Source organism: Panthera uncia, chromosome X, assembly GCF_023721935.1.
Source record: "Panthera uncia isolate 11264 chromosome X, Puncia_PCG_1.0, whole genome shotgun sequence".
Lineage (NCBI taxonomy): Eukaryota > Metazoa > Chordata > Mammalia > Carnivora > Felidae > Panthera > Panthera uncia.
The window spans coordinates 77,141,924-77,156,381 of NC_064817.1; the positions used below are offsets into that span (position 1 = coordinate 77,141,924).

Here is a 14,458-nt window from a genome sequence, read left to right on the forward strand (position 1 = left end):
CCCCAGAGGTGGGCTGGGGGCAGACATCAGGTCTGAATGCGGCCCCGCCCACCAACTCCAGTTATACACCACAGCACAGGGAAGTGCCCTGCAGGTCCTCACCACTCCAGGGACTATCCAAAATGACCAAATGGAAGAATTCCCCTCAGAAGAATCTCCAGGAAATAACAACAGCTAATGACCTGATCAAAAAGGATTTAAATAATGTAACAGAAAGTGAATTTAGAATAATAGTCATAAAATTAATCGCTGGGCTTGAAAACAGTATACAGGACAGCAGAGAATCTCTTGCCACAGAGATCAAGGGACTAAGGAACAGTCACGAGGAACTGAAAAGTGCTTTAAACGAAATGCAAAACAAAATGGAAACGATGACAGCTCGGATTGAAGAGGCAGAGGAGAGAATAGGTGAACTAGAAGATAAAGTTATGGAAAAAGAGGAAGCTGAGAGAAAGAGAGATAAAAAAATCCAGGAGTATGAGGGGAAAATTAGAGAACTAAGTGATACACTAAAAAGAAAAAATATACACATAATTGGTATCCCAGAGGAGGAAGAGAGAGGGAAAGGTGCTGAAGGGGTACTTGAAGAAATAATAGCTGAGAACTTCCCTGAACTGGGGAAGGAAAAAGGCATTGAAATCCAAGAGGCACAGAGAACTCCCTTCAGACGTAACTTGTATCGATCTTCTGCACGACATATCATAGTGAAACTGGCAAAATACAAGGATAAAGAGAAAATTCTGAAAGCAGCAAGGGATAAACGTGCCCTCACATATAAAGGGAGACCTATAAGAATCATGACTGATCTCTCCTTTGAAACTTGGCAGGCCAGAAAGGCTTGGCACGATATCTTCAGTGTGCTAAACAGAAAAAATATGCAGCCGAGAATCCTTTATCCAGCAAGTCTGTCATTCAGAATAGAAGGAGAGATAAAGGTCTTCCCAAACAAACAAAAACTGAAGGAATTCATCACCACTAAACCAGCCCTACAAGAGATCCTAAGGGGGATCCTGTGAGACAAAGTACCAGAGACATCGCTACAAGCATGAAACCTACGGACATCACAATGACTCTAAACCCGTATCTTTCTATAATAACACTGAATGTAAATGGATTAAATGCGCCAACCAAAAGACATAGGATATCAGAATGGATAAAACAACAAGACCCATCTATTTGCTGTCTACAAGAGACTCATTTTAGATCTGAGGACACCTTTAGATTGAGAGTGAGGGGATGGAGAACTATTTATCATGCTACTGGAAGCCAAAAGAAAGCTGGAGTAGCCATACTTATATCAGACAAACTAGACTTTAAATTAAAGGCTGTAACAAGAGATGAAGAAGGGCATTATATAATAATTACAGGGTCTATCCATCAGGAAGAGCTAACAATTATAAATGTCTATGCGCCGAATACCGGAGCCCCCAGATATATAAAACAATTACTCATAAACATAAGCAACCTTCTTGATAAGAATGTGGTCATTGCAGGGGACTTTAACACCCCACTTACAGAAATGGATAGATCATCTAGACACACAGTCAATAAAGAAACAAGGGCCCTGAATGACACATTGGATCAGATGGACTTGACAGATATATTTAGAACTCTGCATCCCAAAGCAACAGAATATACTTTCTTCTCGAGTGCACATGGAACATTCTCCAAGATAGATCATATACTGGGTCACAAAACAGCCCTTCCTAAGTTTACAAGAATTGAAATTATACCATGCATACTTTCAGACCACAATGCTATGAAGCTTGAAATCAACCACAGGAAAAAGTCTGGAAAACCTCCAAAAGCATGGAGGTTAAAGAACACCCTACTAACGAATGAGTGGGTCAACCAGGCAATTAGAGAAGAAATTAAAAAATATATGGAAACAAATGAAAATGAAAATACAACAATCCAAACGCTTTGGGATGCAGCGAAGGCAGTCCTGAGGGGAAAATACATTGCAATCTAGGCCTATCTCAAGAAACAAGAAAAATCCCAAATACAAAATCTAACAGCACACCTAAAGGAAATAGAAGCAGAACAGCAAAGGCAGCCTAAACCCAGCAGAAGAAGAGAAATAATAAAGATCAGAGCAGAAATAAACAATATAGAATCTAAAAAAACTGTAGAGCAGATCAACGAAACCAAGAGTTGGTTTTTTGAAAAAATAAACAAAATTGACAAACCTCTAGCCAGGCTTCTCAAAAAGAAAAGGGAGATGACCCAAACAGATAAAATCATGAATGAAAATGGAATTATGACAACCAATCCCTCAGAGATACAAACAATTATCAGGGAATACTATGAAAAATTATATGCCAACAAATTGGACAACCTGGAAAAAATGGACAAATTCCTAAACACCCACACTCTTCCAAACCTCAATCAGGAGGAAATAGAAAGCTTGAACAGACCCATAACCAGCGAAGAAATTGAATCGGTTATCAAAAATCTCCCAACAAATAAGAGTCCAGGACCAGATGGCTTCCCAGGGGAGTTCTACCAGACGTTTAAAGCAGAGATAATACCTATCCTTCTCAAGCTATTCCAAGAAATAGAAAGGGAAGGAAAACTTCCAGACTCATTCTAGGAAGCCAGTATGACTTTGATTCCTAAACCAGACAGAGACCCAGTAAAAAAAGAGAACTACAGGCCAATATCCCTGATGAATATGGATGCAAAAATTCTCAATAAGATACTAGCAAATCGAATTCAACAGCATATAAAAAGAATTATTCACCATGATCAAGTGGGATTCATTCCTGGGATGCAGGGCTGGTTCAACATTCGCAAATCGATCAACGTGATACATCACATTAATAAAAGAAAAGAGAAAAACCATATGATCCTGTCAATCTATGCAGAAAAGGCCTTTGACAAAATCCAGCACCCTTTCCTAATAAAAACCCTTGAGAAAGTCGGGATAGAAGGAACATACTTAAAGATCATAAAAGGCATTTATGAAAAGCCCACAGCTAACATCATCCTCAATGAGGAAAAACTGAGAGCTTTTTCCCTAAGATCAGGAACACGACAGGGATGCCCACTCTCACCGCTGTTGTTTAACATAGTGTTGGAAGTTCTAGCATCAGCAATCAGACAACAAAAGGAAATCAAAAGCATCCAAATGGGCAAAGATGAAGTCAAGCTTTCGCTTTTTGGAGATGACATGATACTATACATGGAAAATCCGACAGACTCCACCAAAAGTCTGCTAGAACTGATACATGAATTCAGCAAAGTTGCAGGATACAAAATCAATGTACAGAAATCAGTTGCATTCTTATACGCTAACAATGAAGCAACAGAAAGACAAATAAAGAAACTGATCCCATTCACAATTGCACCAAGAAGCATAAAATACCTAGGAATAAATCTCACCAAAGATGTAAAAGATCTGTATGCTAAAAACTATAGAAAGCTTATGAAGGTAATTGAAGAAGATATAAAGAAATGGAAAGACATTCCCTGCTCATGGATTGGAAGAATAAATATTGTCAAAATTTCAATACGACCCAAAGCTATCTACACATTCAATGCAATCCCAATCAAAATTGCACCAGCATTCTTCTCGAAACTAGAACAAGCAATCCTAAAATTCATATGGAACCACAAAAGGCCCCGAATAGCCAAAGTAATTTTGAAGAAGAAGACCAAAGCAGGAGGCATCACAATCCCAGACTTTAGCCTCTACTACAAAGCTGTAGTCATCAAGACAGCATGGTATTGGCACAAAAACAGACACATAGACCAATGGAATAGAATAGAAACCCCAGAACTAGACCCACAAACGTATGGCCAACTCATCTTTGACAAAGCAGGAAAGAACATCCAATGGAAAAAAGACAGTCTCTTTAACAAATGGTGCTGGGAGAACTGGACAGCAACATGCAGAAGGCTGAAACTAGACCACTTTCTCACACCATTCACAAAAATAAACTCAAAATGGATAAAGGACCTGAATGTGAGACAGGAAACCATCAAAACCCTAGAGGAGAAAGCAGGAAAAGACCTCTCTGACCTCAGCTGTAGCAATCTCTTACTCGACACATCCCCAAAGGCAAGGGAATTAAAAGCAAAAGTGAATTACTGGGACCTTATGAAGATAAAAAGCTTCTGCACAGCAAAGGAAACAACCAACAAAACTAAAAGGCAACCAACGGAATGGGAAAAGATATTTGCAAATGACACATCGGACAAAGGGCTAGTATACAAAATCTATAAAGAGCTCACCAAACTCCACACCCGAAAAACAAATAACCCAGTGAAGAAATGGGCAGAAAACATGAATAGACACTTCTATAAAGAAGACATCCGGATGGCCAACAGTCACATGAAAAGATGCTCAACGTCGCTCCTCATCAGGGAAATACAAATCAAAACCACACTCAGATATCACCTCACGCCAGTCAGAGTGGCCAAAATGAACACATCAGGAGACTATAGATGCTGGAGAGGATGTGGAGAAACGGGAACCCTCTTGCACTGTTGGTGGGAATGCAAACTGGTGCAGCCACTCTGGAAAACAGTGTGGAGGTTCCTCAGAAAATTAAAAATAGACCTACCCTATGACCCAGCAATAGCAATGCTAGGGATTTACCCAAGGGATACAGGAGTACTGATGCATAGGGGCACTTGTACCCCAATGTTTATAGCAGCACCCTCAACAATAGCCAAATTGTGGAAAGAGCCTAAATGTCCATCAACTGATGAATGGATAAAGAAATTGTGGTTTATATACACAATGGAGTACTACATGGCAATGAGAAAGAACGAAATATGGCCCTTTGTAGCAACGTGGATGGAACTGGAGAGTGTGATGCTAAGTGACATAAGCCATCCAGAGAAAGACAGATACCATATGGTTTCACTTTTATGTGGATCCTGAGAAACTTAACAGAAACCCATGGGGGAGGGGAAGGAAAAAAAAAAAGAGGTTAGAGTGGGAGAGAGCCAAATCATAAGAGACTGTTAAAAACTGAGAACAAACTGAGGGTTGATGGGGGGTGGGAAGGAGGGGCGGGTGGGTGATGGGTATTGAGGAGGGCACCTTTTGGGATGAGTACTGGGTGTTGTATGGAAACCAATTTGACAATAAACTTCATATATTCGAAAAAAAAAGAATAAAAAAAATAAATAAAGTGGTTAGTTCACAGAAAAGCATAGCACACAAGATTTCCTGTAACCTTCCAGGTATTGTTCTTTGTCTACTCTCAATTGAGCCCATAAATTCCAAGGCCCTTGTAGTTTTCCAAATCCTTCAAGGTTCCAAAAACAGAACCTGGCAAAAATGCATGTGTCCCTGAGTTTTCAGATATTTCCTCTTCATCAAAGTGGTCCCTGGTAAAAAGCCACTATTCTGGCTTTCAGGCAACATCAGGAGATTTTTTCACCAAAAGCCTGTCAACCATTCCATGCTGTGCAATTTGTGTGTATGCATGTGTAAACAAAATCATATAAGTAACTCATCCGAATCAGAGGTTCCTAGTGAGTCCCAAAGCTGCTGTAGACTAAATGTTTGAACATTAAGTTTTCATCTCATCGGTCTGCCTGTGCATTGGATATTCAGGGCTGACCTAAGACAGTGAGGGTCCCCAGAGTCTTAGCTTTTTGCTATGCTCTGAAAATCAGGCTCACGTTAATCGTTTAACCTGTTCGTAGAATTCCCAGGTATCCAGAGCTAGCCCAGGGGACCTGTAAGGATAAGTCAAGTCATCATTTTTATCAGAATTTTTAAAAAGGGGCTTTGAAATAACAGTCCTAAAACAGAAAATGAAGTATATTTCTGCTGCAAAATTAATCATTGCACAAGAAGAGGCGTTTTATTTCCTATTAACCAGATAATTTTGAATTCCTTAGCTTTTGTTTTTATTCTGTAGGCTAAGATAATATTTGAGATGGATTCCTCCAAACCCCTCAAAAACATTCCAAACTATGCTATGACTGGTAATGCTGGGCTATTCATTTTGATTAATGATAATTTACAATCATCACTCAAGGTCACAAGCAATTCGGGACCAATATAGATAAAACTAGTATGTTTTCAGGGGTTACTGTGCATCATGAATTAAATTAAATATGAATTGAAGTTGTTTGTTCAACCAGCCAGTTCATTCTTTGAATCCTACTCATTTGGTGATGTAAATTTATGGGATTAGAGCCAGAAAAATAATAGAACTTTCTCATCTTCTCTACTGTAGCTCTAACATACACTGCTTGCCTCTCTATTTTATTTATATTATTTTAACAAATACACTCAGAGTTCAATTTTAGCTGAAGAATAGCAACTAGACCATTCAAGAGGATATTTGCATGAAGCAGTAATAAAGGCATTATCTAAATAATCAGTACTGGTTTTTCAGTGCAGTAAATTCTCCAGTTTGTTTAGTTCTCCCTCCTTAGAGACTTCCTGAACCTTAGTGTCCATGGCAACAGAGGGAATCTTCCTTGGCAGTATTCAGCTCTGTATTCACATACATTGTGGTTCCATGGATAACTGAGTTATGACCAACCAATCACACAAATCTTAACTTTGAATGCTACATTTGAAACACTTCCAAATATTTTAAGAAGTAGTGAATCATGCAAAGATCTTTTCTTTCCCTCTCTCACCTACAAACTGTTTAAAAGGTAAGAAATTAGTATATCTTCCATTAAAATATATTTAAAATGATTCCAAAGTTTTCAAAACAACAGCAATCTTGAAATTCATTGAAAGTTCCACATTAAGGCCTCTCTTCATTTAAAGTGAAGAGCAACAGGAATTTTGATATGAACATGATTGTGAAAGTATATGTTTTCTAATATTAGATTTCAAAATCATCAACTGAAACTACATTTTAATATGATCCCAATTTTTTTTAATTTGTGTTTATGAATACATTTTGATGTAAAGAAATATGGTAAAATGCCAACAGTGATTATTTTGGGGTTGTGGAATTACCATGATTTTTTATTTTTTAATGTTTTTCTGAATTTTTCAAATACCTTTGAAGCAGATAGGCATTCATTTTAAAATCCAAAAACAAAGGCATCATTTAAAAATTTAATCTATTTTTCTCTATATATTAAATCAAGCTTAGTTGTTGAAAGAGGCAAGCGAATCAACATACCTTTTGATTAAATGGGCTCGGCTGTTCACATAGTTGGAGTCAAAGGAATAGTTTTCAGTCTGCAATGGGGAAAAAAAGATTAAAAATGTTACATAGATGATTCATGGAAAGAGCCAAACTGTCCTACTTATGAGGAATTTTTCTACTGGATGAGAGGCAATGAATGAATCAGAAACCAAGGCCATAGCCAGGTAACACCCTGAGGAATGCCTGCTGCCTGCTTAGGGCTCTGAGGGCTCTGTAGAAGCAGCCCTCACTTACAGACCAAGATGAACTTTACTCAAACATCCCCTATAATATGGATGGCTACTGACCATGCAACCACTTAGAGGAAGATACAACATGACCTACAATCTTTACAGAAACTAATTGTTTTCCATTCCCAGTGGATATAATTCTGTGCCTATCAAATTGACTGGAAGTTCAAAGGTATTTTTATTACTAGTACATAATTAACATGTTAAAATATATATTCCATAGATATGGAAATGCAGACAAGCTAATCCCCTACTGTGGATTTAAACTCTGCACTTCCTTTTGTTTTAAGACATTTTGCTCAGCATTGGTTATGCAGGAAGGCCTTCATTTTATCACACATATAAAGGCAAACAACTATTATGCCTGAAACTGGATGAAGGGCAGTCCACAGGGAGTGCCAAAGCCTTTCATGTGAAACATGAAGCTTGCAAGCAAACCCTGTCTCAGCTCCTATCATTAAAACACCACTTCCTAATCTGGTTACAGTAGACTGCCTGAGCAACAGCTTTACAAAAACAAATGCAAAATACCTGCCAGATGAATGAGATGGGAAAACAGTTCATGAGCACCGAAAGGGAGCAGCCTTAGAAGGTGGGAATGCAGGGAAAAGTTGACACTGAAGTAACTGAAAGTTCTAGTACAGTGGATCTTACTCCCAACACTCAAGTTTTGTTCTGACTGAGCCATCGTACATACTGGAAAATGCATAAACACATCTCCTCCACCCTCCTGCTCTTCTACCAGAAATCATTTCCATCCCCACCATTCCCATCATTCCTTAGGACCTTCTGAAATGACTTCAACTAAAAGTGCCTGGAAAAGGAAACACAATAGCTGTCTAGCTACCAAAATACCAGATTCCTTTCAGATGACTACCTGTCAGACATTAACTGTGATAGGCTCTTAGACACAACTTTTGGTTGCAAGGAACTGAAAGTTTAGTAGAGGAGAACAGGATAGGTGATAGTAGATGCAACTACCACATGAGCATCAAACAGCCAACAGTTAGGGTAGAGACCCTAAGTGTCTACAGTAGGTGGGGATGGGGGGGTGGTAAGTAGGCAGGAAAAAGGAGGAGAGAATATTGAGAAGGAATCTAAATCCCATCATTGTTTTGTACTTACTCAGGCATGCTCATGCCCTCTGCATGCCCCTCATTTGAAGATGGGCTCTATAATATCTATTCACACTACTTTTATGTACAGGTTAAAATCCACTTTAACATAAACCACAAGTGATTTTTGGTTCTGTTGTAAGGAATGGAGTGGGAGAGTAAAAAATAAAAAGGATCAGTTCATTTCTAATTTGTTCATAAAAATAGAACTACCTATGAGCCAGCAATTGCACTACTAGGTATTTATCCAAGGGATACAGGTATACTGTTTTGAAGGGACACATGCACCCCAATGTTTATACCAGAACTATCAACAATAGCCACAGTATGGAAAGAGCCCAAATGTCCATCAATGGATGAATGGATAAAGAAGATGTGGTATATATATACAATGGAGTATTACTCAGCAATCAAAAAGAATGAAATTTTGCCATTTGCAACTGCATGATGGAACTAGAGGGTATTATGCTAAGTGAAATTGGTCAGTCAGAGAAAGACAAATATCATATGATTTCTCTCATATGAGGACTTTAAGATACAGAACAGATGAACACAAGGGAAGGGAAGCAAAAATAATATAAAAACAGGGAGGAGGACAAAACATAAGAGACTCTTAAATATGGAGAACAAACAGAGGGTTACTGGAGGGGTTGTGGGAGGGGGGATGAGCTAAATGGGTAAGGGGCATTAAGGAATCTACTCCTGAAATCATTGTTGCACTATATGCTAACTAATTTGGATGTAAATTAAAAATATAAAATAAAATAAAACGGATGCTGAAATTGTTACAAATATAACTACAGGAAGAAGAGGCAAACTTGAAGCTACATTGGGAATACAATGCTAGAAGTATTGCTGGAAGAGGTTATCCATCAGTCAGTCAACCAACAAGCATTTCTTGAATTAATTTATTATATCAACATAATAAACACACAATATGCTGTGTAAATGTGCTCTTCTATGATATTCAATACATATTCTATTAACAAGTAGAAGTTCCCCACCTGCCAAAAACACCATGCTATCCAATTAAAACAGGAAACTGATTAAGTACTAAGGAGTTCAATGTCTAGTTTCACCATGAAACCTTAGGTAAATTACTTAATTTATGCATGCCTCACTTTCCTCCTATGTAAAATAAGGATAATAGAACATGAATCCAAAGGGGAAGTTCAACTGAATTTATCATGACTCATGGTAGACATGGTGGGAAATCCTTTATCCCCTGCTTTCTACAGAACCCACAACCCCAAATAGGATCGAGAATTTGACCTCACTCAGGCAATAAAAGAGTAGCATGAACACATTTCATTTCAGTTTCCAAACTTACTTAAATCATTTTTTCAAGAAAGTTAATAGACACACAGAAGCAAAAGAAGGAAAATGTGATGATACTGGCTTTGCAAAAAAAAAGCATTGAGGAGCATCCCAAGATACTGTCATGTTAAAGAAGCCAGTTTTCAAGTAGAATATTTTGCATAGCTTTGCATATGAGGCATCCAACCTGTGTGCAATGTGCATGGAATATGGAGCTCTTTGGAGACCTGACCTCCAGCCATTGTGCCAGAACTTTATGTATGGGCAAATAAACAAAACCATACAAATTCTATCCCTGGTGACTGTACTACTTCTTGATCCTAATGGAATAATATATCTCACCATGAGAATTCCACTCACAGGCAATGAGTTAAAAGAAGAAATAAGTCTAGAAGGCTTGCTTATGGAGACTTTATCAGTGCTCTGTCCTCTCTGGGATACAGATTGGTTAACCCAGGCAAACATGCCAGGCATGATCTGCCACTGTAGGTAGGAGAGTATCACTGAAGCTTATATCACCTTCCTATCTTTCTTTCCCCCTTTTTTTTTTTACTCTAAAAGACTAAACCACTCATTTTTGTGGGTCCAAGTGTAAATATTCCATTCCCCAAACTGGCACAAACCATAATAGGCAGGTGTCCCATGCTGCACCCCCATCAAATTAGAAGCACTAGTCATAAGGTAGATTCCTAGAACCAATTTTCCCATAGTGGATAGGGCTATGCTGAGTCATCCACTGTCTTTTTGTTTTTATATTCAGTCTCAGGTCTCTGTGAAGCCACTCAATTGGAGTTTGGAAACAACCTATGAAACAGAATTATTCTAAATGATAGGACACACTATTCTGGCCCCATTAATACTGCATTCCAAACAACTGAGGTAATTTGCTATCAATAGCCAATTATGAGTCTATGTATATTGACATCAAGTGTTCTTGCTCATAGTGATTCAAGGTATGTACTCAAACCCAACTCCTGTGCATTGAAAGCGTATATTTTTTTCCACACTTCAGATGGAGTAAAGAGTGAGACTCAGACCACCCTGAAGAAAGAAATAATATTTTCTTAATGAATAGCTTGCATGTCTTAAGCCAGTGGTTCTCAGCCCTAATGCATATTAGAATCAACTAGGGAATTTGGGTTTGTTTGTTTGTTTGTTTTTAATACTGTTGCCAAAGTCCCACTCCAAGAGATTCTGAGGTAACTGGCCTGGAGTGGGGCCCAGGCATTGGTATTTGTTTAAAACTTTCCAGGTACTTCTAATGTACATCCAGAGGAGAGAACTGTCCTGAGCAAAGGACCGACCACAGGCTTTGACCCGGTGTGCTGTGTTTTCTAATGCAAGCCCAGCTATTTAGAAGATGGCATCCCTTCTGTCAGATTATTTGCCAAGGCCATCTCAATATAGACTAAATAATTAGAGCAGAAATACACGTTTTAAGAAATGATAGAAGAGCTTTTCTTTTTTGCATGAATGTATTGGCTTCTGGTTAGCCTTATTTAATCAAAATTTGCTTGACATTATTCCAATCCCCTCTCTAAGTATTCTAAATGGCAAATAACATGAAACATTTGAGAGGGGAAATTTTCTCTAAATGTCACATTAATTTCACTAGGAAATGTCCCCATGTCTAATGAGACAGCAAAGTTAACACAGGAACGCAGTAAAAAGACAAGAACAACATTTGCTTCTGGAAAACCTAATTTTAACATAAAAAAATGGGTCTGCAACAAACTCTTATTTCTAGTGTCAATGGAAAATAAGAGTCACTTTCCTATCATTTAACATATTTATCCCAAATCCTTTCCTTAATTAGAAGTGTTTATCCTAGAAACTCATTGAGAACAGACTTGTCACTTGGCTTAGGTTTAATAAAACCTTGATTTTCTGAAAACCTAAAGAATAAATACTTCTAGGTAGCTGAGTTTTTTAGACAGCTTAGGGCTTTCCTCTGTAAGGACTAAAACACTGATTTAAAATCCTAACCATTCTACCTTGTTTCTGAAGGGAATCATATAGTTGTTTATTGGTTGCTTAGGAGCACCTTTCTAAACATAAATCACTGCACCATGCAGGCTTTGCCTGTACACTCACTGACCCCAAAGTGCTGTGGTTTTTGAGTTCTTGTCTTTAATTTTTAACATATGTCCTTCACCACGTTGCTATCAAACACTCAGTATTGTTACTTCTCAGTGCTATCAATATATCAAAAACAGCTCCTCTTCCATTTTGAGTTTGATACTTCTACTCTACTGTGTTCTTAGAAGCTAATTATATTTGGCTAGAAAATAAGACTTAAGGTCTGGGCGGAGAGCTGAAATGTTGTTTTAGAAGGGAAATTACATGATTTTTAATACAGAGACTTTGTGTAATGTTTTGGTTCTTGTTGCTTTTTGGTTTCTTTACCTGCTTTGGAGCCTTCTCTGATGACTACTTTCTATTCTGAGCTCCCTCCTGGATATGCAGATTTTCCAGTGAGACTTTGGGGTAGGTGGTATGCTATTATGTCTCTATGTTAATAAGTCTGGAACATCAGAAGTCAAATGTTTCCATTTTGTCAGGCCTCCAAGGTACAAGAATGCCCTACTTTAATTATCATTTTGCATTACTTTTACAGTTCACTGAATTTTACCCTTTTCTCTGAAAGAGTGACTGTGACTCTCTCAGCACCACATTTATCACCAGGAGAGACTTCAACCCGAAGGAGAAAGAAATCCAATAAATGCAGATATCTAGGACTAGAATCTTTGCCCAGTATCACAAATCCACAGGTCACTACACAAAGCTAAAAAAGGTTGCAAACACTGAGATTAAAACAGAGATTCCTCAAACTTTAAGGTCTTCATTTGAAAATGAATAGCCATTTAAAAATGCACTTTAAAAGTCCCATCAAACTGAAAAGCATTCTAATTGCAATTTGTTACCTATTATTTTGTTTTTTTAACTCTTAATCATTTTAGCAACACAAACAGGAAAACTGGAATCTCAAATCAGATGCACAGCAAAGTGGTTTTAAAATGCTAGTCCTTTTTTTTTAACTGCTGATGTCTAATAATGATAATTGTGCTTATTGATCAATGATGAAAAGACCCATGACCTTTTCTAAAACTGATTGCTATTTTAGATGTTCAAATGACATCTCTTCTCATGGGCATTTTTAGGAAATGAATTGCAAATGGCTTTTTCCTACTTCCTATGCCCAACACATAAAATGAAAATGTAAATTCTATATAAAAATAAAATGCCAATATGCCTCCAGCTAGAATGTATATTCAAATACTCATCCATCCAGACCTCAGCATCTGAAGCAGGAATTAGTGAAGATGGAATAAAATGCACCATTCCTAGAGCTGCCATCACTAGAAAGCTCATATTTACCCTGAACTGGAAAACAAGCCAAGCCAAGTAAGCTCCCAGTAACTATGACTACACATATCTCAGGCCTTATTCTCATTCTCTCCCCCACCCCCATCTCCCTCCTTCCCTCCCTCCCTCCCCCATCTTACACACACACACACACACACACACTCATACATATCCACTTTGACTGTAGTGATCAATACAGTTTAGAGGGATGACCTGGGTTCTCTCCCTATGTTTGTCACTGACTCACTGATGGTATTGAATAAATCACTTAATCTCTCTTGAAGTCTTAAGTTATCTGCCTATAAAATGAAAATAATAAACTAAATGATGTCAGTATTCCCTTTAAGCTACAAAAATTCTAGGATTCTAAAACAAAAGGCTCTTATTCATTCATTCATTCATTCATTCATCCATTCAATAAACATACACCTGCAAGGAGGTCACAAACTAATGGACTTCTTACCAGGGATGGTTAAAACGTCAGCCATTCAGAAAAACATGAAAAATACACACATACACACACACACACACACACACACACACACAGAGTGGCACGTGCTCTCCTGCAGATACATGCATATACTTATACACAGGCTGCTAGAATTCAGCTTTGAAAATTACACTGCTACTTCATAGAGATAAATAGTACCATAACGGCTTGATGAACATAGGTGACTTACACGGGAGGATTTGGACTTTATTTTTCTTACACATATAAACTCACATCATAAATAAAGGCAACCTCTCTCTTCTATGAAATGGGTTATAAAACTCTTAAATTTTTTAGAAATAGTGCATGTATATGTTCCTTTAGCTCCATTTCCACAGCCTTCACCTTGTGACACCATTTTCTCATCAGTATTTGCCTTTTGATCTAGCCCATTCTGCAAAATGCTATGTGGATAATCTTCCTCAACCACTGTTTTCATCACAGCACTTCTCTTTCCAACAGCTCAAGAAACCCTTTCCAGGGGATTCTTGATGGGTTTAGCATTAAATCTAAACTAAATCTTTAACTGAATGGTTATAAAATATAAGTCCTCTACTTCCCCCATATCTAATTTCTCTCATTTTTAATATATCCACATCACTGGTCATCCCACATTGCTTAGCATTTTCTCAGCACTGTGTACAGACTATGCAATGTAGTTATGCATTTCCTTAGGTTCTATGATTATTTCATGTGTAGTATGTAAGTCAATTCATTTTCCAACTGGACTGGAAGCTCTCTTTTGAGTTCTTTTTTTTTTAAGTCTATTTATTTATTTTGAGTAGGGGAGAGAATGAG

General features: G+C 37.8%; 1 protein-coding gene across 3 annotated transcripts in view; it reads right to left on the reverse strand.

Annotated features, from left to right (window-relative positions):
- PCDH19 (protocadherin 19) overlaps nt 1–14,458 on the reverse strand; it is a 131,363-nt gene that overhangs the window by 62,428 nt on the left and 54,477 nt on the right. For all 3 annotated transcript variants that reach the window (XM_049644039.1, XM_049644038.1, XM_049644037.1), the window contains one exon: nt 7,116–7,174. In XM_049644039.1, the coding sequence (XP_049499996.1) occupies nt 7,116–7,174 (59 nt within the window). The remainder of the gene's footprint in view (nt 1–7,115; nt 7,175–14,458) is intronic.